Consider the following 27,210-nt stretch of genomic DNA (forward strand, 5'->3'; position numbering starts at 1 on the left):
TCAATTAACCAATCAACTTAGCAATCAACCAATCAACCAACCAAGCAATTAACCAATCAACCAAGCAATTAAATAATCAACCAATACCTACCTGTTTGGTGATGAGGCGGTACTTCTGGAAGTCCTTGGGCCCCAGCTGGTCGTCGCGGGTCAGCCTGGTCACCTTCACCTCAGGCCACTTGGACTTGACCAGTTGAGAGCAGAACCGTAGCAGCACCCCTGCCACGCCCTTCCCCCTTTCCTGGGGGGCCACACGTAACCCCTCCACCAGCATGGTCTCACCATCGTCAATCACACACACTGACTCCAGGGCAATCTGTTGGGGGAAGAGGGGAGAAACGAAGAAGAGAGGGATAAAGGAGAAGGAGAGGGGGGAGAAAAAAAAAAAGGGAGATTATGAATAACTGAATAAATACATTTTGTGAGTAATTTTCTTGTTATTTTTTCATGGTTGTTTCTAGGTAATAGAACTCTCAATGGTTCCAAAGTAGAACATTTATCATCTCCAGGTTCCTTTAGGACTCTTCTAACATGGATTCTATTTCTATGGTAACACCCTTGTAATGCTCTTGTCACTCCTTCTCACAACACTTTGCCCTGCTTGCGTGCAAAGAAGTAGTGTGGCGGCAGGTTGGTCTCGGACAGCCAGGCGATGTAGCAGATACTGGTAGCTTCTAATACAGCCCTTATAATGGCCTTATAAACATGCTATAACATATTTATAACACTCTTTAATAACCATTTTTCACCACTTTGACCTGCTTACGTGCCAGTATGACGGTGCGGTTGCTCTCGGACAGCCATGCTTGTTAGCGTTCATAATACTCTTATAACACCTTAATAGAACCCTTATACACATGCTATAATAGGTTTATGACACACTTAATAACCTTTTCTCACCACTTTGCCCTGCTTGCGGGCCAGTATGACAGTGCGGTTGGACTCGGATAGCCAGGCGGTGTAGCGGGTCGGTAGGTAGTCCAGCCCTCCGTAGATGTCTTGGCTTATGGCCATGATCTCATCAAAGTCCTCCTCCGTCGCCACAGTGAATTGCAGGCCTGTCTGGGGCGGAGTCTCGGGGAGCTGGGGGCGGGGCAGGCTGTTCTCAATCTTCATCCTTACAGCTGGGGGGGAAGCGAGGGAGGAGGAGGGAAGGAAAGGAAGGAAAGGAAAGAGAAAGTGGGGATGGAGGAGAGGAAAAGGGTTGGAGAAGGAAGATGAAGGAGAGAAAGGGAGTGAGAGAGAAAGGTGGAAAAAGGCAAGAGAGAGAGATAGATCAATGAAGAGATGGGGTAGAGAGAGGATAGGAATGAGGGAGAGAGTAGATTGAGAGGGAGAGAGATCGATAGAGATGGGGAAGAGAGAAAGATAAAGGTAAAGATAGTGGGACCAAGAGTAAGAGTATAAAGCAAATGAATAGGATTGCACATCTGTTGCTGCAAATGAGAATATGATCTCATTCAATTAATCTGGCAAAGAGTGTATATATTTGACGCTTTATGTAATAGGCCTACAAATCTAGGATCTTAATTTGATTACCCTGATCCAGGAGATCTGTAATGCAGGAAATGTAAAACCTGTAGTGTATTTGAGGTTTAAAAAGGCTTCTGAAGTTTGTCATTTTTTGTCATTGTCCCTTCAAAAAAAATCTATCAACCCCTACAAAAATATCCATAAATTATAGCCCACTTGGACTGCATTTACACAGGCAACCCGATTCTGATCTTTTTCCACTAATTGGTATTTTGACCAATCAGATCAGCTCTTTTGCCAATAATTGGGCAAAACAAATCTGAATTAGGCTGCCTGTGTAAACGCAGACATAATAATTCACATTTTCTGTTCCTGCAAGATTATTTTCCTGCTGTAGCAAACTGGCTCAAATGAAGATCCTACATCTGTACTCATGATTTCCATGTGTGGGTTGATGGTCACGTTATACTGAATGTTATGGATTATTCTCATATCTGTTGATAATGATTTTATATCTTTATTTAACTAGGCAATTTAGAAAAAATTCTTATTCCAATGACAGCCTAGGAACAGTGGGTTAACTACCTTGTACAGGGGCAGAACAACAGATTTTCACCTTCTCAGCTCAGGGATTCGATCTTGCAACTTCCGGTTACTAGTCCAACACTCTAACCACTAGGCTACCTGCCACATAATATGGCGGTACAAGGACAGAGGACACACTGATTATTCACTGCTGATAGTGCTGAATGTCATCAATACATTATGTGACCCGTTTCAGGAAACGAGGTGTATGTCACGGGTCACTCCCGCACACGCAATCTTTTTTTAATACATTTTGTATGTTTTTTTTTGTTGTTGCATAAATGCCTTTTGGAACACGTGAACTTTCATGTGCCTAACTAACAAACTTGTATTCAATCTGTAAATTCGAATAAAATTGTTAAATTACGAGCCTAGCTGGTTTAGCCACAGAAAAAGTCAGCAACCTTCTCGCTAGCCAAGATTGGCTGAGATAATGAGTGGGCTGGACATGCCGAGAGATGAATTCAGATTGGTCTGCTATATAGCATGCTTCTGTCTAGTTGAGCTGGTCAGTACGTCTAGGTAATCCTGTCTAATGCATCTTTTTTTAAATGTATTGTGTAGTAAAATGTAAAACTACATAAGTGTTGCTCTCCACTTTCTGGAGGAACGAGTTTTGAAATCAGTGGAATTTGAGTATGATAGCTAAGGAGATGGAGAAAACAACCGTCTCCGGATTACATCTTCAAACTAAGGGCAACCATGGCATTCTGTGACAGGAAGAAGCATCCAACCATCATGTATAGTGGTAAAATAGTCTAGCTAGCTGCAGTTTCAGATATTACATGTTTCTAATTTTGACAAAGTCGTTTTCATTTCAAGTTAAAGTGTACTGTTAGCTAGCGAGCTAATGTTAGCTGACTGGCTCACTAGCTAACGTTACATTAACAATCTTATTATTCGTATCTCAGAGCCTTGATTCGGTCTTATGTACTGTAGAAAAATTTGAAATTGTGTTTTTTACATTGGATAAAAGCAGAGACACAGAGCTACAATGGGAAAGCAATTCTGCTTTGAAAGTTGATGAACTTGTAACCTCACTTTTGAGAAAATGGCCTTTGAATTTTTTGGTACCTACTAGAGAGCTCTTCTTTGTCTACACCCATTCAGCATCGTTCACACCCTCTTAAGCTTTAGTTCAACCAATCTCTTTAAGAGTTGATGCGAGCCTTCTGTCCTAACAACAGCAGTCAAGCACCCAAGCTAACTGGCTAACAGTTGTCGCAGTGACATTCTATTACAATGGACACTTGCATAGTGGAGTATTTTGTTAAGACATGTAGCTAGCTAGCTAAACAATGAACCATAATCCCAACTCATGACGTTACTACTCTGCATGAATCTGCAGGTAGCTAACCAACCAGGTTCAATGTTAGCTAGCTAAGATTAGACTATATCTAGCCAAGTAAATAGCTCTGAGATACAAGTAATAAGATCATACACGTAACGTTAGCTAGTGAGCCAGTCAGCTAACTAACATTAGCTAGCTATCTAACTTGAAATAAAAAGACTTCATGTTAAAATTTGAAACTTGTAATATCTGAAAATGTAGCTAGCTAGACTATCTTACCTGGGGTCGGAAATCGGAGTAGATAGCCAGAGCGAATTTACCAGCTACGTCTATCAACAGTTGTCACAGTGACATTCTATTGAAATGGATACTTGAATAGTAGAGTCTTTTGTTAAGACATGTAGCTAGCTAGCTAGCTAAACAATGAACCATAATCACAACTCATGACGTTACAACCCTGCATGAATCTGCAGGTAACTAACCAACCAGGTTCAACGTTAGCTAGCTAACATTAGGCTACAACTAGCCAAGCAAAATGTATAACAGTGAATAATCAGTGTGTCCTCTGTCCTTGTACCTCCAGTCTGGCATCAATCACTATCAACAGATATGAGAATGATGCATAACATTCAGCACCAAGGCTAGTGACCATCGACCGTGTGTGTTACGAATAGAACACTGGAATTCATGTGTATTGCAGAAATAGAAAACATATAAATATGCTAAACATCGTGTTACTCACTCCAAACTGTATATGAACTTTAGTGGTCTTAAGTTACCCCATTCAACTCCTGGAAATTCATATCACAACCATACACACTGTTTAGATACCTCGGTTCTTTAAGCTTCACGACACTCAACCACATCCCAGTAATTCACATCAATGGATCGACTTTTACATCAATGGGTATTGGTCAGACAAAGTAAGTAGCTTCACAACACTTCAGCCACAATGTATTGTGTATTGGTCAGGCAAGACATACACTCTAAGAAAAAAGGGTTCCAAAAGAGTTCTTCGGATGTCCCCGTAGGATAACCATTTTTTTCCCCAGGGAGAATCATTTTTGGTTCCACATAGGTTCCATGTGGAACCCTATGTGGAAAGGGTCCTACATGGAAACCAAAAAGGTTCTACCTGGAACCAAAAAGGGTTGTTCAAAGGGTTCTCCTATGGGTTCTAGATAGCACCTTTTTTTCTAGGAATGTATACCTTTTAACTGTCACATCCTAGTGTTTTGACCACAGTGGGTCTTGGTCAGACAACACGACCCCTAACCACACAGACAACACGACCCCTAACCACACAGACAACAGGACCCCTAACCACACAGACAACAGGACCCCTAACCACACAGACAACACAACCCCTAACCGCACAGACAACACAACCCCTAACCACACAGACAACAGGACCCCTAACCACACAGACAACAGGACCCCTAACCACACAGACAACACAACCCCTAACCACACAGACAACACAACCCCTAACCACACAGACAACACAACCCCTAACCACACAGACAACACAACCCCTAACCACACAGACAACAGGACCCCTAACCACACAGACAACACAACCCCTAACCACACAGACAACACAACCCCTAACCACACAGACAACAGGACCCCTAACCACACAGACAACACGACCCCTAACCACACAGACAACACAACACCTAACCACACAGACAACACAACCCCTAACCACACAGACAACAGGACCCCTAACCACACATACAACACAACCCCTAACCACACAGACAACACAACCCCTAACCACACAGACAACACAACCCCTAACCACACAGACAACAGGACCCCTAACCACACAGACAACACAACCCCTAACCACACAGACAACACAACCCCTAACCACACAGACAACACAACCCCTAACCACACAGACAACAGGACCCCTAACCACACAGACAACACGACCCCTAACCACACAGACAACACAACCCCTAACCACACAGACAACACAACCCCTAACCACACAGACAACACAACCCCTAACCACACAGACAACACAACCCCTAACCACACAGACAACACGATCCCTAACCACACAGACAACAGGACCCCTAACCACACAGACAACACAACCCCTAACCACACAGACAACACAACCCCTAACCACACAGACAACAGGACCCCTAACCACACAGACAACACGACCCCTAACCACACAGACAACACAACCCCTAACCACACAGACAACACAACCCCTAACCACACAGACAACAGGACCCCTAACCACACATACAACACAACCCCTAACCACACAGACAACACAACCCCTAACCACACAGACAACACAACCCCTAACCACACAGACAACAGGACCCCTAACCACACAGACAACACAACCCCTAACCACACAGACAACACAACCCCTAACCACACAGACAACACAACCCCTAACCACACAGACAACAGGACCCCTAACCACACAGACAACACGACCCCTAACCACACAGACAACACAACCCCTAACCACACAGACAACACAACCCCTAACCACACAGACAACACAACCCCTAACCACACAGACAACACAACCCCTAACCACACAGACAACAGGACCCCTAACCACACAGACAACAGGACCCCTAACCACACAGACAACAGGACCCCTAACCACACAGACAACAGGACCTCTAACCACACAGACAACAGGACCCCTAACCACACAGACAACACGACCCCTAACCACACAGACAACAGGACCCCTAACCACACAGACAACACGACCCCTAACCACACAGACAACAGGACCCCTAACCACACAGACAACACAACCCCTAACCACACAGACAACACAACCCCTAACCACACAGACAACACAACCCCTAACCACACAGACAACACGACCCCTAATCACACAGACAACACAACCCCTAACCACACAGACAACACAACCCCTAACCACACAGACAACACGACCCCTAATCACACAGACGGCACTAGTGTAGTTTCTGGTCTGGTCATTGTCAGGATGCCAGGCCACTTTGCCCGTCCAGTTTGGCACCAGTTTGCATGTGGCACGGAATGAGGAGACTGGCATCTGTCCCCCTCCCACTCCTCTCTACCAACCCCCTACCCCCCTAATCCCTTTGGTAACCTCTTTGGATTCCTCGGAAAACACAGTCTCGCTCGGAAAACAAACACACTTCTCCAGGCTTGGGAAAAGAATGTGGCGAGACGGGCGATATGGGCGAGAGGAGCGGAGGGCTCAGGTCGTTGGAATGTGATTCCAAAGGTGCAGGGAAGCCTGGGTAGTTAAAGACTGTTTGTATGTGTGTGTCGGTGTGTCTCCGTCTGTGTGTATGTGTATCTCTGTCCCCGTCTGTGTGTGTGTTCTCAGCCCCACGCATGCATGGACAGTTAGTGTTATTTGGCCCCAGGGGGAATGAGGCTTCTAGCTGACGCGGTGAAGCAGGGCTGGACATTTCTGATAATCTGTCGATGGGAGATGTGAGTCTGAGCTGGAGAAGGGGCGGCAGGGAGGGAGGGAGGGAGGGAGGGGGAGAGAGAGAGAGGCCGGACGCCTGCATGAGACAGAGAAAACACTGTCTCGCCCCACCAGACCCCAACTCTCTCTCTCTCTGGTACTTTTCCATCAACTGGCATGCAGACATGGTGCCGTCAACGATGTATATAAACCCAGGATGACTGAATTGAAGCCACTGCGCAGCCATCTTGGTACTCCTCAATTGTAAAAAAATATGTGTTGGAAGCTATAGAAAGGTTTTTATTAATGTCTACATTTGTTTATTCTATTACAGACACCTTAATGCATACTTTTACATTATATTATGTAAGATAAACATAAAAAATATATATACAGTGCTTTCGGAAAGTATTCAGACCGCTTGACTTTTTCGACATTTTGTTACGTTACAGCCTTACATTAAAATGTATTAAATTGTATTTTTTTCCTCATCAATCTACATACAATGACAAAGAAAAAACTGGTTTTTAGATTTTTTTCCAAATATATAAAAATTAAAAACTGAAATATCACATTTACATAAGTATTCAGACCCTTTACTCAGTACTTTGTTGATGTCACAAAAAGTGCCGTGTTGAATTGACCAAACTGCAGCGGTTATGTGGATACTTATTCTTTTAATGAAAAAAACACAAAGCATCCACAGGAAAAACCAAACAATAAACGATACTCACGACCAAACAGTGTGACAGGCTAAACAAGCAGTGCTCACAAACAATTACCCACAAACACACAGACAAACACACCCTACTAATATAGGACTCCCAATCAAAGCCAACTCAACACACCTGCCTTCAATTGGGAGTCCAATCCCAATTAACTCTACATAGAAAACAAACCTAGAACCTATACCCACAACTAACTAACTAAACCTAGAAATACATAAACACAGAGCAGTGCCCAAAACCCCCGGAATACATCAATAAAACAACCTACTACCTACACCACCACCCCAAACCATATAAAACAAATACCCTCTGCCACATCCTGACCAAACTCCAACAACAAATAACCCTTAACTGGTCAGGACGTGACAGTTGAAGCACCTTTGGCAGCGATTACAGCATCGAGTCTTCTTCTGTATGACGCTACAAGCTTGGCAAACCTGTATTTGGGGAGTTTCTCCCAACCTTCTCTGCAGATCCTCTCAAGCTTCACTACCAGTCAAAAGTTTTAGAACACCAACTCATTCAAGGGTTTTTCTTCATTTTTACTACATTGTAGAATAATAGTGAAGACATCAAAACTATGAAATAACACATATGGAATCATGTAGTAACCAAAAAAGTGTTGAACAAATGAAAATATATTTTATATTTGAGATTCTTCAAATAGCCACCCTTTGCCTTGATGACAGCTTTGCACACTCTTGGCATTCTCTCAACCAGCTTCACCTGGAATGCTTTTCCAACAGTCTTGAAGGAGTTCCCACATATGCTGAGCACTTGTTAGCTGCTTTACCTTAACTCTGCGGTCCGACTCATCCCAAACCATCTCAATTTGTTGAGGTCGGGGGATTGTGGAGGCAAAGACAAAGACATGGCGATTGGAACCAAAAATCTTAAATTTGGACTCCAGACCAAAGGACAAATTTCCACCGGTCTAATGTCCATTGCTTGTGTTTCTTGGCCCAAACAAGTCTCTTCTTCTTATTGTTGTCCTTTAGTAGTGGTTTCTTTGCAGAAATTTGGCATGATTCACACAGCCTCCTCTGAAAAGTTGATGTTGAGATGTGTCTGTTACTCCGTGAAGAATTTATTTGGGCTGCAATTTCTGAGGCTGGTAACTCTAAGGAACTTATCCTCTGCAGCAGAGGTAACTCTGGGTCTTCCATTCCTGTGGCGGTTCTCATGAGAGTCAGTTTCATTATATCGCTTGATGGTTTATGCGACTGCACTTAAAGAAACTTTAAAAGTTCTTGAAATGTTCGGGATTGACTGACCTTCATGTCTTAAAATAATGATGGACTGTCGTTTCTCTTTGCTTATTTGACATGTTCTTGCCATTATATGGACTGGTCACAACACAACTGAATGGCTCAAATGCATTAACCTGTTGGGGGTAGGGGGCAGTATTGACACGGCCGGATAAAAAACGTACCCGATTTAATCTGGTTACTACTCCTGCCCAGTAACTAGAATATGCATATAATTATTGGCTTTGGATAGAAAACAGCCTAAAGTTTCTAAAACTGTTTGAATGGTGTCTGTGAGTATAACAGAACTCATATGGCAGGCAAATACCTGAGAAGATTCTGAACAGGAAGTGGCCTGTCTGACAAGTTGTTGTTCATCTTGGCTCTTTTTATTGAAGACTGAGGATCGTTGCTGTAACGTGACACTTCCTACGGCTCCCATAGGCTCTCAGAACCCGGGAAAAAGCTGAATGATATCGAGGCAGCCCCAGGCTGAAACACATTTACGCTTTTGGCAAGTGGCCGATCAGAGGACAATGGGCTTAGGCGTGTGCACGAGTCGACCCTGTGCTTTATTTTCTTTCCTCTTTTTACCTAAACGCAGATTCCTGGTCGGAATATTATCGCTTTTTTACGAGAAAAATGGCATAAAAATGGATTTTAAACAGCGGTTGACATGCTTCGAAGTACGGTAATGGAATATTTAGACATTTTTTGTCACGAAATGCACCGTGCTCGTCACCCTTCTTTACCCTTTCGGATAGTGTCTTGAATGCACGAACAAAACGCCGCTGTTTGGATATAACAATAGATTATTTGGGACCAAACCAACATTTGTTATTGAAGTAGAAGTCCTGGGAGTGCATTCTGACGAAGAACACCAAAGGTAATAACATTTTTCTTATAGTAAATCTGACTTTGGTGAGTTCTAAACTTGCTGGGTGTCTAAATAGCTAGCCCTGTGATGCCGGGCTATCTACTGAGAATATTGCAAAATGTGCTTTCACCGAAAAGCTATTTTAAAATCGGACATATCGAGTGCATAGAGGAGTTCTGTATCTATAATTCTTAAAATAATTGTTATGCTTTTTGTGAACGTTTATCGTGAGTAATTTTGTAAATTTTTAGTAAATTCACCGGAAGACTATTTTACACCATTTTAAAGACAAGACTCTCGTTAATCTAACCACACTGTCCGATTTCAAAAAGGCTTTACAACGAAAGCAAAACATTAGATTATGTCAGCAGAGTACCCAGCCAGAAATAATCAGACACCCATTTTTCAAGCTAGCATATAATGTCACATAAACCCAAACCACAGCTAAATGCAGCACTAACCTTTGATGATCTTCATCAGATGACAACCCTAGGACATTATGTTATACAATACATGCATGTTTTGTTCAATCAAGTTCATATTTATATCAAAAACCAGCTTTTTACATTAGCATGTGACTAGCATGTGACTAGCATTCCGACCGAACACTGCCGGTGAATTTACAAAATTACTCACGATAAACGTTCACAAAAACATAACAATTATTTTAAGAATTATAGATACAGAACTCCTCTATGCACTCGATATGTCCGATTTTAAAATAGCTTTTCGGTGAAAGCACATTTTGCAATATTCTCAGTAGATAGCCCGGCATCACAGGGCTAGCTATTTAGACACCCAGCAAGTTTAGCACTCACCAAAGTCAGATTTACTATAAGAAAAATGTTATTACCTTTGCTGTTCTTCGTCAGAATGCACTCCCAGGACTTCTACTTCAACAACAAATGTTGGTTTGGTCCCAAATAATCCATTGTTATATCCAAACAGCGGCGTTTTGTTCGTGCGTTCAAGACACTATCCGAAAGGGTAAATAAGGGTGACGAGCATGGCGCATTTCGTGACAAAAAATGTCTAAATATTCCATTAACGTACTTCGAAGCATGTCAACCGCTGTTTAAAATCAATTTTTATGCCATTTTTCTCGTAAAAAAACGATAATATTCCGACCGGGAAAGCGTGTATACGTACAAAGAGAGAGAAAATAAAAACATCTCGTGCCCTCGTGCACGCGCCTGAGTCTCAGAGTACTCTGACCAGCCACTATCCAAACGCGATAATGTGTTTCAGCCTGGGGCTGCCTCGATATCATTCAGCTTTTTCCCGGGCTCTGAGAGCCTATGGGAGCCGTAGGAAGTGTCACGTTACAGCAAAGATCCTCAGTCTTCAATAAAAAGAGCCAAGATGAACAACAACTTGTCAGACAGGCCACTTCCTGTTCAGAATCTTCTCAGGTTTTTGCCTGCCATATGAGTTCTGTTATACTCACAGACACCATTCAAACAGTTTAAGAAACTTTAGGCTGTTTTCTATCCAAAGCCAATAATTATATGCATATTCTAGTTACTGGGCAGGAGTAGTAACCAGATTAAATCGGGTACGTTTTTTATCCGGCCGTGTCAATACTGCCCCCTAGCCCTAACAAGTTAATAAGGAAAGCATAAAGCAATTGCTTCTATAATGATGAGGCTGGTAGGCTCAACACTTCCAAGTGTTGTGGCGAGGAGCTCTGACATACGAAGAATACAAATATATTTTATAGAAAAGACACACCCTTTTAGTCTTCATGACAAACAACAGATGTATGGAATGGGTCACAAGGTAAAACTTGATATATGAGAAAGGAGTCTCTCGTAGCCAGATAGCATTTGCTATGAAGACTATACTTATTGTTAAGTCTGGCTCCTAAGATGAGGCTCCGATCTCGTTCCTGGTACTTCATAGCACAGAAACACCAATTCATTCTATGGCATAAATCAATTGTCAACTTCAGATACTCCCATCTCAAGTAAAACCCCTTCTTGACCACACGCCTGGACAAGCTCACTGAGGGGAGTGAGCCTCTAGGTCATACACTACCCCAGGATAGGTGCAACGTCAGAGATGACATACAATAGTTCCAGACACAACTACACACATCTTTTCTCAGACCTTATCTCCTCCAAGGCCAAAGGAGGGAGTGACTGGCGCACAGACATTGTGGAGACCCGTGTGGCTCCGTTGGTAGAGCATGGTGTTTGCAACACCAGGGTCGTGGGTTTGATTCCCACGGGGGACCAGTACGGGAAAAAAAAATAATGTATGAAATGTTGCTCTGGATAAGAGCGTCTGCTAAATGACTAAAATGTAATGTAAAATGAGACAAGTAATTGGTTCCCCATTAATCACACCATCCATTCACATGGTTTAGAATAGGTAAAGACACATTCACATATGAAGACAATCTTCCTTCCTGTCCTCTTCTCTTTCTGATATTCTGCATAGCACCAGGGACATGTGAAAGATGAGCCTGACCTCTCTGGGCCCCAGGTGACTGAGCCCCAGCTGAGGGAGGAAGTGTAACTGCCAACACCAGAGTCCGAAAGGATACATTTTAATAACAAGTCTATCACATAAGCATATTATGCAGATATGACATCTTAATGATCTATGTTACCTAACTAACCCTTTGTTTGGATGCAGATAAGACATCTTAATTATCTATGTAGATATGACATCTTAATGATCTATGTTACCTAACTAACCCTTTGTTTGGATGCAGATAAGACATCTTAATTATCTATGTAGATATGACATCTTAATGATCTATGTTACCTAACTAACCCTTTGTTTGGATGCAGATAAGACATCTTAATTATCTATGTAGATATGACATCTTAATGATCTATGTTACCTAACTAACCCTTTGTTTGGATGACAGCCACAGCTGTCATCCAAACAAAGGGTGGCTATTTGAATTTGTTTAACACTTTTTGGTTACTACATGATTCCATATGTGTTATTTCATAGTTTTGATCTTTTCACTATTATTCTACAATGTAGAAAATAGTAAAAATAAAGAAAAACCCTTGAATGAGTAGGTGTTCTAAAACTTTTGACCCGGTAGTGTATGTCAGTTTAGATGGGGAGCGTCGCAGCACAACTATTTTCAGGTTTTACATTTTTAATACATTTGCAAACATTTTTAAAAACCTGTTTTTGCTTATTCATTATGGGGTATTGTGTGTAGATTGATGAGGATGTTTTTTTTTAATCCATTTTAGAATAAGGCTGTAACGTAACAAAATGTGGAAACAGGGAAGGGGTCTGAAAACTTTCCGAATCCACTGTACACACACACACACACACACACACACACACACACACACACACACACACACACACACACACACACACACACACACACACACACACACACACACACACACACACACACACACACACACACACACACACACACACACACACACACACACACACACACACACTCCTGTCCTGTTTCTCCCATTCTTCTCTGCAGATCCTCTCAATCTCTGTCAGGTTGGATGGGGAGCGTTGCTGCACAGCTATTTTCAGGTCTCTCCAGAGATGTTCAATCAGGTTCAAGTCTGGGCTCTGGCTGGGTCACTCAAGGACATTCAGAGACTTGTCCCAAAGCCACTCCTGCATTGTCTTGGTTGTGTGCTTAGGGTCATTGTCTTGTTGGAAGGTGAACCTTCCACCCAGTCTGAGGTCCTGAGCGCTCTGCGGCAGGTTTTCATCAAGGATCTCTTTGTACTTTGCTACATTCAGCTTTCCTTCCATCCTGACTAGTCTCCTAGTCCCTGCTGCCATCACCATGCTTCACCGTAGGGATGGTGCCAGGTTTATTTTCACTTTGTCATTATGGTGTATTGTGTGTAGATTGATGAGGAAACAAACTCATTAAATCCATTTTAGAATAAGGCTGTTATGTAACAAAATGTGGAAAAAGGGAAGTGGTCTGAATACTTTCCGAATGCACTGTATAGGCCTATGCAACTATGATTTGAAAAAGTCACCAAAAAAAAGGCATGCGCACTTTCTTGCCTTACTGCACACAAGCTGGGCATGATTCACAAGCGATAGGCTAATATTGTCACCCATCAGACTATTCTTGATTTAATCTTGTCTTTACATGTACTAAATAATATATGTGTTAAATTTGTTTTGATTTAGAATGAACCATTATCATAACCCTGTCTCGAAGCAGGGGCAGGGGGTGGAAAAATGTAATCTTTGCACTTAAATAGCGAATGGAGGACGCTGTTTCCTGTGTTTCATTTTCATGCCAGCCAGGTAGGCTATACTCCTGTTGTAAAGAGAAGAAATGTGCTTAATATTAGGAAAGTTGAGAAATAAATATAGTAGGCCTAGCCTATAGAAAGCTGATGGGATCCTCCTCTTTTTAATAGAGGCCATCACTCTGTTTTCTCACGCAATTGCATAGCCTATAGAAATGTTGCGCAACATGAGCTCATGGGCTCTCATGAAGTGTTTGATTAGATTTCCCATCACATTTGCATTGATGTCAGATTTATTAGATGGACAATAGAGTGCTGAGTACCAGGCAGTTAGCAAGTTTGGTAGGCTACTAATGACCAGCAGCGGCATCAGAGTTTGGAGAAGCCTAGTTACCGTGACTAAACGGTCACATGGAATTTGGCTGCCTTCATGACTCGTGACCGCCGGAGTGGCTGTAATACGGACACTGTAACAGCCCTAACCATACCAGTCATGGGTGAACAGGGAGTACAGGAGGGGATTAAGCCGTATCCCTGCGGGGCCCCCATGTTGAGGGTCAGCGTAGTGGATGTGTTGTTGCCTACCTTCACCACCTTGGTGCGTCACATCTGGAAGTCCAGGACCCAGTTGCAGCGGCAGGTGTTCAGTCCCATGGGTCCTGAACTTAGTGATGAGCTTGGAGGTCACTCATCACTAATGGTGTTGAAAGCTGAACTTTAGTCAATGAACAGCATTCTCACGTAGGTGTTCCTTTTGTCCTGGTGGGAAAGGGCAGTTTGGAGTGCAAAAGAGATTGCGTCATCTGTGGATCTATTGGAGCGATATGCGAATTGTAGTGGGTCCAAGGTGTCTGGGATGATGGTGTTGATGTGAGCCATGACCAACCTTTCAAATCATTTAATGGCTACAGATGTGAGTGCTACGGGGCGAGAGTCATTAGGCAGGTTACCATGGCATTCTTGGGCTGCTTCAAACATGTTGGTATTAGAGACTTGGTCAGGGACAGTTTGAAGATGTTAGTGAAGACACGTGCGTGTTTGGTTTATTCGGATCCCCATTCGATTTTGCCGAAGCAGCAGCGATAGACAAGGACAGTCACATACATTAAAAATAAAACGCTAATAATAATATTAATTGTACTGTGTCTGTGTGTGTCCCCTCACAGTCCCCATGAAATGTTCTTTCATCTTTTTTTAAGGTCATTTTGCTGTTTGCTTGAGTAATTGGTGATGGGAGGGAGTTTCATGCGATCATGGCTCTGGCCATGTGTGTGTGTGCGTGTGTGCGTGTGGGTGTGTGTGTGTGTGTGCGTGTGGGTGTGTGTGTGTGTGTGCGTGTGTGTGTGTGCATACATGTGGGAGTGGGAGATATCCTTTGTTTTCATCTATTTTATCCCGTGGGCAACAAGGGACAAATAAATGACAGATCAATTAACCTATTACACTGAACAGAAATATAAATGCAGTTACAGTTCATATACGGAAATCAGTCAACTGAAATAAATTCATTAGACAATTCTCTCTCTTCTCATCTGAACAGGACGGACCAATCAACATGATCTAATATCCATATACTAAACATCAGTCCTGATTCCTGAATTAGGCTACATTGAAGAATCTGACATTTAAATAAATCTCTCTTCCTCTTTTGCTGCAGTGTCCCCCCGTCTCTCTCACTCTTTCTCTTTCTCCCTCCTCCCTCTCTCTCTCTCTACCTCCCTCCCTCCTTCCTTCCCCCTCTCTCCCGCCCTCTCTCTCTATCTCCCTCCTTCCCTCCCTCCATCCATTCTTCCCACCTTCTCTCTCTCTTTCTCCTTCCTCCCTCTCTACCTCCCTCCCTTCTCACCCACCCACCCACCCACCCCCTCTCTCTCTCTCTCTCTCTCTCTCTCCCCCTCTCTCTCCCCCTCTCCCTCTCTCTCTCCCTCCCTCTCTCTCTCTCCCTCCCTCCACATCTAGTCCATGTGTTCATGCTTGTGTGTTTTCATAACTCTCTGTGGTAAAATCCCATGACATATTTATACACTTGTCCTCTGGATTTCCACTGTACAGTATTTCATTCCTATAGCTGCTGATCTGAAGTCAGTTTTGCCCCCCCTCCCACCCTCTCTCTATCTCTCTCTTTCTCCCTCCTTCCCTCCATCCCTCCTTCCTTCCCACCCACTCTCTCTCTCCCTCTCTACCTCCCTCCCTCTCTTTTTCTCCCTCCTCCCTCTCTACATCCCGCTCTCTCTTTCTTTCTCCCTCCTCTTTCTCCCTCCTCCCTCTCTACCTCCCTCTCGCTCTCTCTCTTTCTCCCTCCTCCCTGTCTACCTCCCTCACTCCCTCCCCTCCCTCCCTCCCTCCCTCCCTCCCTTCATCTCTTTCTTTCTCCCTCCCTCCCTCCCTCCCTCTCTACCTCCCTTTCCCTTTTGCCCTCCCTCCCATCTCCCTTTGTCGCTCTCTCTCTCCCTTCCTCCCTTCCTCCCGACCTCCAGATCTAGTCCATGTGTTCATGCTTCTGTGTTTACATAACTCTCTGTGGTAAAATCCCATGACATATTTATACACTTGTCCTCTGGATTTCACCTGTACAGTATTTCACTCCTATAGCTGCTGATCTGAGGTCAGTTTTGGCTTCCCCCCTCTAATGGTTAAGGTTAGTATTGGGGGAGGGTGCGCTGATCCTAGATCTGTTCTTATGGCAGCTTGTACCCGGAGCTCTCATTCGTATAATGGTTAATCAGTCGGAGTTAGATCATTTCTCCGCTAGAGAATATCACACACGTTATGGGACATCGCATTTAACTGTCATCAATATGTGGCCTAGTTTTAGAGCTTTTTGAGGGCATCATCATCAAACACGAGTGCAGTAAATCTCACTCTCTTTCTACCTCTTTTTACTGTATTTCTCTATCACCCCATCCGTAGCTCTCTCTCTCTCTCTCTCTCTCTCTCTCTATCTATCTCTCTGACTCTCTCTCTCTCTGTCTCTATCTATCTCTCTACCTATCTCTATCTCTCTCTTTAGCCCTCTTTCTAGCTCTCTCTCGCTGTCTCTACCTATCTCTCTCTCTATCTCTCTCTTTAGCCCTCTCTCTAGCTCTCTCTATCTCTCACTCTCTGTCGCTCTCTCTCGTGCTCTCTCTCTATCTATCTCTCTATATCGCATTTCTCTCTCTCTTATCCTATCATTATCTTTTTGTCACAATCCCAAACTTACTATCCTGATATCTGGCATAATTTCAAAAGACTCATTTCCCCATCCATGTCTCTATCTGATTATTAAGGGCGATTACAAACAATAACCTTGATTTAGGTTAGGAACCCTCAAAAAACAGAAATATAGATGTACATCATACTAGAGCTGCAGAAATATAGACATACATAATTCTAGAGCTGCAGAAATATAGACATACATAATTCTAGAGCTGCAGAAATATAGACATGCATCATACTAGAGCTGCAGAAATATAGATGTACATCATACTAGAGCTGCAGAAATATAGACATACATAATTTTAGAGCTGCAGAAATATAGACATATATCATACTAGAGCTGCACTAGACCAAGCAAACACTAACACACAAACATAACCATCAACAAAACAGACAACCATTTGATGAGTTGGGATGGGATGGGGGAGTGGGGGAAGAGAGTGAAACAAAACATTACAAGTGCGTACACCTTTTATTCTTATCATTATGTAAATAAAAATAAAAAGACTCTTATAAAACAGATATGAAACAAACAATCCTATTCTTATCCAGGTGTGAATGATGAAGGCATGAGTCTGTCTCCCTAGAGGTCCATTAAACAAGAAAGATGGCTCATCATTTCAGTAGGACACGCAACGGAAAATAAAATGACCGTTTATTTTTGTTTCCGTCTTTTGTCTTCTGTTTTGTGCCCAATCAACACGACCAACCCTTTAGGTCGGCATCAAGAACAAGCAAACGCAGCAAGAGACTGCCAAGACTGAACAGCTGATGGTTATCATGTTGATGACTGCACTGATCTCATCTCTGCTTTTACCCTTCTCTATCTGTCACTCACTCCGGGAAGAGAGTTAGCCCATCCACACAGATCTAGGATCAGCTTAACCTCCACCTCCACCTAACCTTAACTATTAGGGTGGAAAAATACAGAACTTTTCTTGGATCAGTATGTAGGCTATGCATGAGGACCAACTGTGTGCGTGTGTGTGCGTGTGTGTGTGTGTGTGTGTGTGCGTGTGTGTACTGCAGGGTCAGTACTCAGTACTGTGTGGATATAGAGGGCACCCCAGTGAGTCTGAATCAATGAGCTTCACCAGAATTGCTTTTGGGTGGAAAAGGACGGGAGGGAGGGGGTAGTGGTGGATGAATGTGACCAGGCGAATGAAAATCGAGTGGAAAGTGGGTGGTGATTGAGTGTTTATAGAGTTATGGGTTTGTGCTGTGTGTGACAGAGGGGGTGAATGGATAAAAAAGAGAACGGATGAAGGGGGGAGCAGATGGAAGTGTGTGTGTGTGTGTGTGTGTGTGTGTGTGTGTGTGTGTGTGTGTGTGTGTGTGTGTGTGTGTGTGTGTGTGTGTGTGTGTGTGTGTGTGTGTGTGTGCAAACTAAAGCTTTACTCCCTAGATGACTTTACAGTTGCCCCGATCAACCATGAGTAGTAGGGGCCCTTCATGATAAAACATAAAACTGCTCAGGTGGGACTCAGTTGGTAGAGCATGGTGTTTGCAACGCCAGGGTTGTGGGTTCGATTCCCACGGGGGACCAGTACGGAGAAGAAAAATAAATAAATGAAATGTATGCTTTCTCTACTGTAAGTCGCTCTGGATAAGAGCGTCTGCTAAATGACTAAAATATTTAAATAATAAAAATAAAAACAATGGTGCAAGGTTCTCCTCACCTCTGCTCCCCCACCTCTCCCCCTCTGCTCCCCCACCTCTCCCCCTCTGCTCCCCCACCTCTCCCCCTCTGCTCCTCCACCTCTCCCCCTCTGCCTCACCTCTCCCCCACCTCTGCCTCACCTCTGCTCCCCCACCTCTCCCCCTCTGCCTCACCAGCACCTATAGACTGAATAATCTCCCAGGCTAAGTCCCAAATAGCACCCTATGTAGTGCACTACTTTTCACCAGAACCCCTATGGGCCATCGTCAAAGTAGTGCACTACATAGGGAATAGGGTGCCATTTGGGCCGCACTCCCTCAGGCATGCTATTTGAAAATGCTTTAGGCTAATGTCCAAAACAGCTTACTTACTCTGAATCTATCAGGCTACTTGTTACGGAGCCTCTGTTAAAAGCTGCTTTTCTATATTTTTATAGACAGATGGAAGGATGCTAGCATATAAGAGACTTGCTAGAAAGTTGTAAATATGCAAGGTGCAGAGGGATGGAAGGATGGATGATGCTACAAGGTGTTAATACATTTGTCTGACTGAGACAGCGTTGGAGGAGAAAGACAGACAAGAGAGACAGATAGAGAGATAGATATATACAATAAAAGTGAGAGGAAAAGAGAGATAGAAACAGAACGAGAGTGAAAGAGAGAGAGGGGAGATAGAGGGAAAGAGGATGGGAGATAGAGAGAGGGGGGATAGAGAGAGAGGGGGAAGATAGAGAGAGAGAGCAGAGAGAGGGGGGAGATAGAGAGGGGGAGATAGAGAGAGAGGCTGGGCGATAGAGAGAGAGAGAGAGGGGTTGGAAATAGAGAGAGATGGGGAGATAGAGAGGGAGAGGGGAGATAGAGAGAGAGGGGGGGGAGATAGAGAGAGAGCGAAAGAGTGAGAGAATGCATAAGAGTAAAGGGAGAGAGGTCGAGTGAGAGCGAGAGGGCCGGGGGAGAGTGGGATGAAAGAGAAATGTGTCTATCTATAAAATGTTGGGCAGTTGATGCTCCGAATCTGCTCTCATCTTCCAACTGTCCCTTGATGCGTCTAATCATGGGTACACAGTCACGTCTCCCCTCTTTCATTCCCGAATTCCAAACTGCCAAGTGGAATCAGATCACAAAGCAGGCCGAGGGAAGGAGCAGACACGCGAGCGCACGCACACGCGCTCTTTGGCGCACTGTATGGGCAGGTTGGATAGAAGAATAAGTCTCACTCCGTCTCCAGCACTCAACTCCTCGTGCTGCCCGTGACCGAGTATCTCAACCCCAATGGAATGTGGAGAAATAAAACCCGCCATAGGCTACAAAATAACCATTGTCCATAATGCATGCATATAATGTGCGCCTATACATTTTCTTTACAATTGAAGTTAAACTTATACCTAGAACTACAGGAATTGCTGTTATAGCTCATTTCTGAGAAATAGCCTAAGCTTATAGGCCTACCTAGGGACCTACGTAAATGGCACCACACGCGCACCAGCGTATAGAGAACCTCACAATTGTAGTTGTCACGACTCTTCTACCCAAACACATGCTGTATGCAGACACACTGGAGGCGGGCGCACCGCTCAGAGGCTCCCTTACCGCTGCCATGGCATTGCGCACGTACGTTTAGAACACATGTACGCACCCGAAATGTAAGGAATCATCCGAATCAATGTTGTCGATAAAGGAATTATTCATCATAATTTGGCAATTTATCCCCCGATTCCGCCCGCCCCCATCTGTCCGTATGGGACTGCTTTTCCCGGGGCTTTCAGCGTTCCACATTGACTGCATAGCTATCATTGGACATAAGAAGAAACAAATATCACAAAAGTGATGCTGCAAGGTGATATCTGATAAACATATGTGTGTTTTCTTTTTCGTTTCAGACTATGCATTTATTAAATTAGTCTGAGGCGCTGTCAGGTACAGGATTGCATCCTCAACGGTGATTGGATGAATCTTTGATCATATCAATATTCAATCATATGGGCTACCGGCATCACTCATCCCTATGCATTGCATATAGGCCTAGAACACAGACAGACACACAATGCCATAATGCTATACAGTAGAATATCAAACCTACATTAGGCTACAAATGTGGAGTATGAACCCGTTTCATTAGACTATCCATCGAATCATTGCGTTACTCAGTCTCTGATACATTCCTTAAATTGGACACAAAATGGCGGATAAGAATAGGATGGTGGGATATTCGGTTCCTAATATGAGAAAAGGCTTGGTACAGAGACTGAAGGTTATGCAGAAAACCCGACCACACGTAGGCTATAGGCAACGTTGCCTTCTATGAAAACAGTATTTAGAAGAGAGGAAAAAATATTCGTTAGAATATATATTTTTTAAATTACTAAATCATAATGATCGATCATAGATGGATACCGTTATCGGAAGTGATCGATAGGCTAGACTATGTTCACAGCCGACAACGTGCTCCAAATATCTAGCGCTGCCGGCCGGTGGAATTTGTTTCCTCTTACCGTTAGCGAAGCCCGGAGGTCTCGTGCGGGTGTTGATGGTAACAACAGGCAGGTGTATTGCCAGGTGCGAGAGGTGGATGGTTCCAGCGGCTACTGTTCAGTTTCAGGATAAAATACAAATTATCCCAGCCACTGGCTCGAACTTTAAATATAAGAGATGTATAAGTTTAAGCCCCTCCTACAAACCCTCTCCCCCTCGTAGTAGGCTAGGCTAGGCTACCCTGTCTAACCCACACCATCATCACCAGTATAGCCCCCACCCTTTCTCTCTCTCTCTCTCTCTCTCTCTCTCTCTCTCTCTCTCTCTGTCTCTCTCTCTGTCTATCTCTCTCTGTCTCTCTGTCTATCTCTCTCTGTCTCTCTCTCTGTCTCTCTCTCTCTGTCTCTCTCTCTCTTTCTCTCTGTCTCTCTCTCTCTTTCTCTCTGTCTCTCTCTGTCTCTCTCTCTCTCTCTCTCAATTTGAATTGAATACCTTGCTAAAGTAGGCCTAGAAACATGACAATATGAACATTTAATATCGAACACAATTAAAGAGAAAAAATGATTAGGCTATACAGTAGTATATGTTAATTTGTAGTTCATGTTTACTACACAGTATGGAATAGAATAGAAATGGCATGCATACCCTAATTTAATAATAATTGCTTTGTAATTAATGTAATCATATGCATTAAATGATGGATCCCAAAGTTAGGAAAGGCCATATGATCTTTCTTTCTCATATCATCATATGGATGAACCGTGGATTCATGAATGCAGCATGCTTATGTTGTGTCAAAGGGTAACGCGCCCCTTAAGGGAAATTTCTGTTTTCTGACATAAAAAGGCAACGTTTGGTAATATTTAGATACAGTATGTGCACACTGGCTATCCTTAAGCAAACACATGTTGAAGGGAAATAATTGATCTTTTATTTAATTTATTATTATTCAATAAAAACATACATTTAAGAAAGGGGGTGTTTTGTCAGGGGCAAAACGGCCCACTCTATGGGGCAAAATGCTCCCTGAAGATTAGTGTGTTAAAAATCAATTTGATATGTTTTATTTTGGAATTTCAGAGTCATTGAACCTTAAAAGCGTAAGTCTAGGTATCTTATTTCAATTAAATAAATCAAATATCGGAAAAAAATAACTTTGCACATTATTTAATATCCTCACTATGATGAGGTTTTGATGTACAGCCTCCTCTTTTATTTTCGCCCTTCCTATCCAAATCATCCTAAAGTATCTCAAAATCTAATGTGTAACTCAAAGAAGTTACTTATAGATAATTAGTAAAATGGTAATAATAAGTATCATTGATTGCCCTGGGGGCAGTTTGCCCCATTAGGGTGGGGGGGTTGGGCTTACTACTTCAATTAAAAACAGATCAAAATATTGTTCTCTAACCAAGTGGATCATTTATCTTTAGGCTCCCCTACTGGTATATATAACAACGTTTATACATCTAAGTTCAATTGATATATATATATAGTTCAGTGGGGACTGCTGAGGGGAGGACGGCTCATAATAATGTCTGGAACGGCGCAAATGGAATGGCATCAAACACATGGAAACCATGGAAACCATGAGTTTGATGTATTTGATTCCATTCCACCTATTCCGCTCCAGCCATTACCACGAGCCTGTCCCCCCCCCATCTGTGATATATATATATATATATTTTTTCTTCTAAATGACAAATTATTAGATCAATGTACCTCAAAATCGTTTTGAGAACGCAATGTGGGTTTTGGCAGAATGACAGCATGGCAGCTGGATGTGGGATGGTTGGATGACTCGGGTCTGGTATCAGTGGATAAGAGCGACTCGTCTTGGAAGTAGTGGGAATAACAGCTGTTATCGTGAGGGAGGGGTATCATATGAATGCAGCAGTTATCCCCGGCAGCATTCCAAATTTGCCCATTTACAGTGCACGTTGCTTTAACAGGGGCCATAGGGTTCTAGTCAATAATGCACTAGTAGCCGACATAGTGAATAGGGTGCCATTTGGGAGGCAGGACGGCCGGTAATCTCTTTTATCTTCAGAGATTTGGGGAAGTCATCTGGTTTCCGCTGTCCCCAGATTACAACATGTTCTAGTCAGACAATAAATTCTAGGTTATGCCTGAATGTGTGGATGAAGTAGATTAAAGTGACGTTTTCATGTAAATGGGGTAATGATCATTCACAGTCACGGTCTACATTATCACATCATTTGTTTTTAATGACACCTTGTGACAGATAGAGATAATGCTTTTATCAGTGGGATATAGCAGTAGTTATAGTTACCTCTGATCTATGGTAAACTAGGGAGTGCAGGATTTTACTCCAGCCCAGCCTTAATAGCGCAAGTGTAGTCTGTTCTGTTAAAGTGTGTCTGGAACTACAACATAGACCCACACCCTCTAGTCCTGGGCCAGAGTCGGTGACCACTGGGTTATGGATTGATCTATTGGTGCTTTTCCATCTACTTACAGCAGTGTGTCGCCAGTGGTTTATGTTAACGTAAGCTCTTGTGTAATTGTGTTTCCATCAGGAGTGTCACACTAAAGACTTGGGGTGAGCAGAATCAACAACCTCTGCATCATTCAAGACTGTTGTTTTGTGAGAAGGTAAGCCTGGGCTTGCCCCCAAGTCAGAGCAGGTCCGCCAGAGCCATGGCCCAGTGAGACACGGGTGCCAGTCCGCATAGATGGGTAAAATGCCAGTGTAAATCCTCATTGGAAACAGATTAAATTAATGCCCTATACACCCATCGCCTGCACCAGTGTGGATGTGAATCTAGGCTACCCAATTGGCTGTCAGAGTAATTTGGGATGAGCAGGCAGGACTCTCTAACCAGGATAGCGTGAACCTCAAACCAAAGTGCCCCTCAAATCAAACCAATGTGTGTGTGTGTGTGTGTGTCTGTGTCTGTGTGTGTGTGTGTGTGTGTGTGTGTGTGTGTGTGTGTGTGTGTGTGTGTGTGTGTGTGTGTGTGTGTGTGTGTGTGTGTGTGTGTGTGTGTGTGTGTGTGTGTGTCTGTGTGTGTGTGTGAGCATTTGTGCGTGTGTGTCTGCGTGCAAGCTTATCATATTCCACCTCACTCCATCTTGTACTTTGAAATTCTGAGAATTCCATTTCATTAGTTTCAACCCTGTCCATTGTTGACCCAATAATCTGCACGTCAAATGAATCCATTATGACACCCACCTACATGAGAGAATGTTTGGGTGAACCATATGCGTCTTCAGCAAAAAGTATACCCACTGGGCACACACTGGTTGAATCAACGTTGTTTCCACGTCATATCAATGAAATTACATTGAACCAACGTGAAATAGACGTTAAATTGATGTCTGTGCCCAGTGGGAAGACTCTAGGGAAAATATCGTTGCACCCAGAACCAAATCTCTCTTGTTTTGTCTGTCACGCGAGACTAGGGTAAAAAGCTATTACAGTGTACTGTAGTGTTTCACTTAATTTAAGGCTGTCATCTTATTAGAGATGCGGGCCATGGCCATCCTTGACTACACTAAGGTTGCATCCTAAATGGAACCTTATTCTTTTCATAGGGCACTACTTTTGGCCAGAGCCATATGGGCTAGAATACCAATACACAATGAGATGATGTTGTGACATATTTGTCCTCCCTGAAATATCCCGTTTTTTTCCCATCTCGTCATGTCAGCTGTCACCTCTGACCTCTGAGCCGTGAATCCGTCGAGGCCAAGCTTGCGGTCCAGGAGCAACATGCTGCATAAATAATCCTGTCAAAATAAAAACCTTGCAGTACATTCTCTTTTTTCCATCTCTCTCACTCTCTCTCTCTCTCTCTCTCTCTCTCTCTCTCTCTCTCTCTCTCTCTCTCTCTCTCTCTCTCTCTCTCTCTCTCTCTCTCTCTCTCTCTCTCACACACACATCTACCACTTTTTGACAATATATGCTTTTATTTGCCATTCCATATGACCTACTCTTTCACATGTGACATGTATGTTATTTACAGAAGTGATCTGTTTATCAGTAGGCCTATATTTCATACCATGTTTGTAACATATTTGCTTTTAAATCTCCACAGGAATCTCAGGCCTGAAGGGAGAGGCTTCAGTGCCCTAATGCGTGTCAATTAAGTTATTTTGGATACATGGAAGGGAGACTGTGGGTGTTATATGTATATATAACACATATGGAATCATGTAGTAACCAAAAACGTGTTAAACAAATAAAAAAACATTTTATATTTGAGATTTTTCAAAGTAGCCACCCTTTACCTTGATGACAGCTTTGCACACTCTTCAAAAATCAAATCAAATGTTATTGGTCACATACACATGGTTAGCAGATGTTAATGCGAGTGTAACAACATGCTTGTGCTTCTAGCTACGACAGTGCAGTAATATCTAACAAGTAATCTAACAACTTCACAACTGCCTAATACACTCAAATGTAAAGGGATGGAATAAGAATATGTACATATAAATATATGGATGAGCGATGGCCGAGCGGCATAGGCAAGATGCAATAGATGGTATAAAATATAGTATATACATATGAGATGAGTAATGTAAGATATGTAAACATTATTAAAGTGGCATTTTCTTTAAAGTGACTAGTGATCCATTTATTAAAGTGGCTAATGATTTGAGTCTGTATGTAGGCAGCAGCCTCTGTGTTAGTGATGGCTGTTTAACAGTCTGATGCCCTTTAGATAGAAGCTGTTTTTCAGTCTCTCTGTCCCAGCTTTGATGCACCTGTACTGACCTCGCCTTCTGGATGATAGCGGGGTGAACAGGCAGTGCCTCGGATGGTTGTTGTCCTTGATGATCTTTTTGGCCTTCCTGTGACATCGGGTGGTGTAGGTGTCCTGGAGGGCAGGTAGTTTGCCCCCGGTGATGCGTTGGGCAGACTGCACCACCCTCCGGAGAGCCTTGCGGTTGAGGGCGGTGCTGTTGCTGTACTTGGTGGTGATACAGCCCGACAGGATGCTTTCAATTGTGCATCTGTAAAAGTTTGTGAGGGTTTTTGGTGACAAGCCAAATTTCTTCAGCCTCCTGAGGTTGAAGAGGTGCTGTTGCACCTTCTTCACCACACTGTCTGTGTGGGTGGACCATTTCAGTTTGTCCGTGATGTGTACGCCGATGAACTTAAAGCTTTCCACCTTCTCCACTACTGCTCTGTCGATGTGGATAGGGGGTGCTACCTCTGCTGTTTTCTGAAGTACACGATCATCTCCTTTGATTTGTTGACGTTGAGTGTGAGGTTATTTTCCTGACACCACACTCCGAGGGCCCTCACCTCCTCCCTGTAGGCCGTCTCATCGTTGTTGGTAATCAAGCCCACTACTGTTGTGTCGTCTGCAAACTTGATGATTGAGTTGGAGGTGTGCATGACCGCGCAGTCATGAGTGAACAGGGAGTACAGGAGAGGGCTGAGAACGCACCCTTGTGGGGCCCCAGTGTTGAGGATCAGCGAAGTGGAGATGTTGTTTCCTACCTTCACCACCTGGGGGCGACCCTTCAGAAAGTCCAGGACCCAATTGCACAGGGCAGGGTTGAGACCCAAGGCCTCAAGCTTAATGATGAGCTTGGAGGGTACTATGGTGTTGAATGCTGAGCTGTAATCAATGAACAGCCTTCTTACATTGGTATTCCTATTGTCCAGATGGGATAGGGCAGTGTGCAGTGTGATGGCGATTGCATCGTCTGTGGACCTGTTGGGGCGGTATGCAAACAGAAGTGGGTCTAGGGTGGCAGTTAAGGTGGAGGTGATATGATCCTTGACTAGTCTCTCAAAGCACTTCATGATGACAGAAGTGAGTGCTACGGGGTGATAGTCATTTAGTTCAGTTATCTTTGCCTTCTTGGGTACAGGAACAATGGTGGCCATCTTGAAGCATGTGGGGACAGCAGATTGGGATAGGGAATGATTGAATATGTCCATAAACACACCGGCCAGCTGGTCTGCAAATGATCTGAGGACGTGGCTAGGGATGCCGCCTGGGCCAGCAGCCTTGCGCGGGT

At 43.5% G+C, this 27,210-nt stretch overlaps 1 protein-coding gene across 1 annotated transcript in view; it reads right to left on the reverse strand.

Moving 5' to 3' along the window:
• The window catches only part of LOC106577893 (histidine N-acetyltransferase), a 33,160-nt gene extending 11,705 nt beyond the window's left edge, over nt 1-21,455 (reverse strand). The window contains exons 1-3 of the mRNA XM_014156325.2: nt 21,228-21,455; nt 901-1,124; nt 92-316 (exon numbers count right to left, since the gene is read on the reverse strand). Coding sequence (XP_014011800.1) covers nt 92-316; nt 901-1,116 — 441 coding nt within the window. The 5' untranslated portion in view covers nt 1,117-1,124; nt 21,228-21,455. The remainder of the gene's footprint in view (nt 1-91; nt 317-900; nt 1,125-21,227) is intronic.
• Nucleotides 21,456-27,210: the final 5,755 nt, after the last annotated feature.

Source organism: Salmo salar, chromosome ssa18 (assembly GCF_905237065.1).
Source record: "Salmo salar chromosome ssa18, Ssal_v3.1, whole genome shotgun sequence".
Classification (NCBI taxonomy): domain Eukaryota; kingdom Metazoa; phylum Chordata; class Actinopteri; order Salmoniformes; family Salmonidae; genus Salmo; species Salmo salar.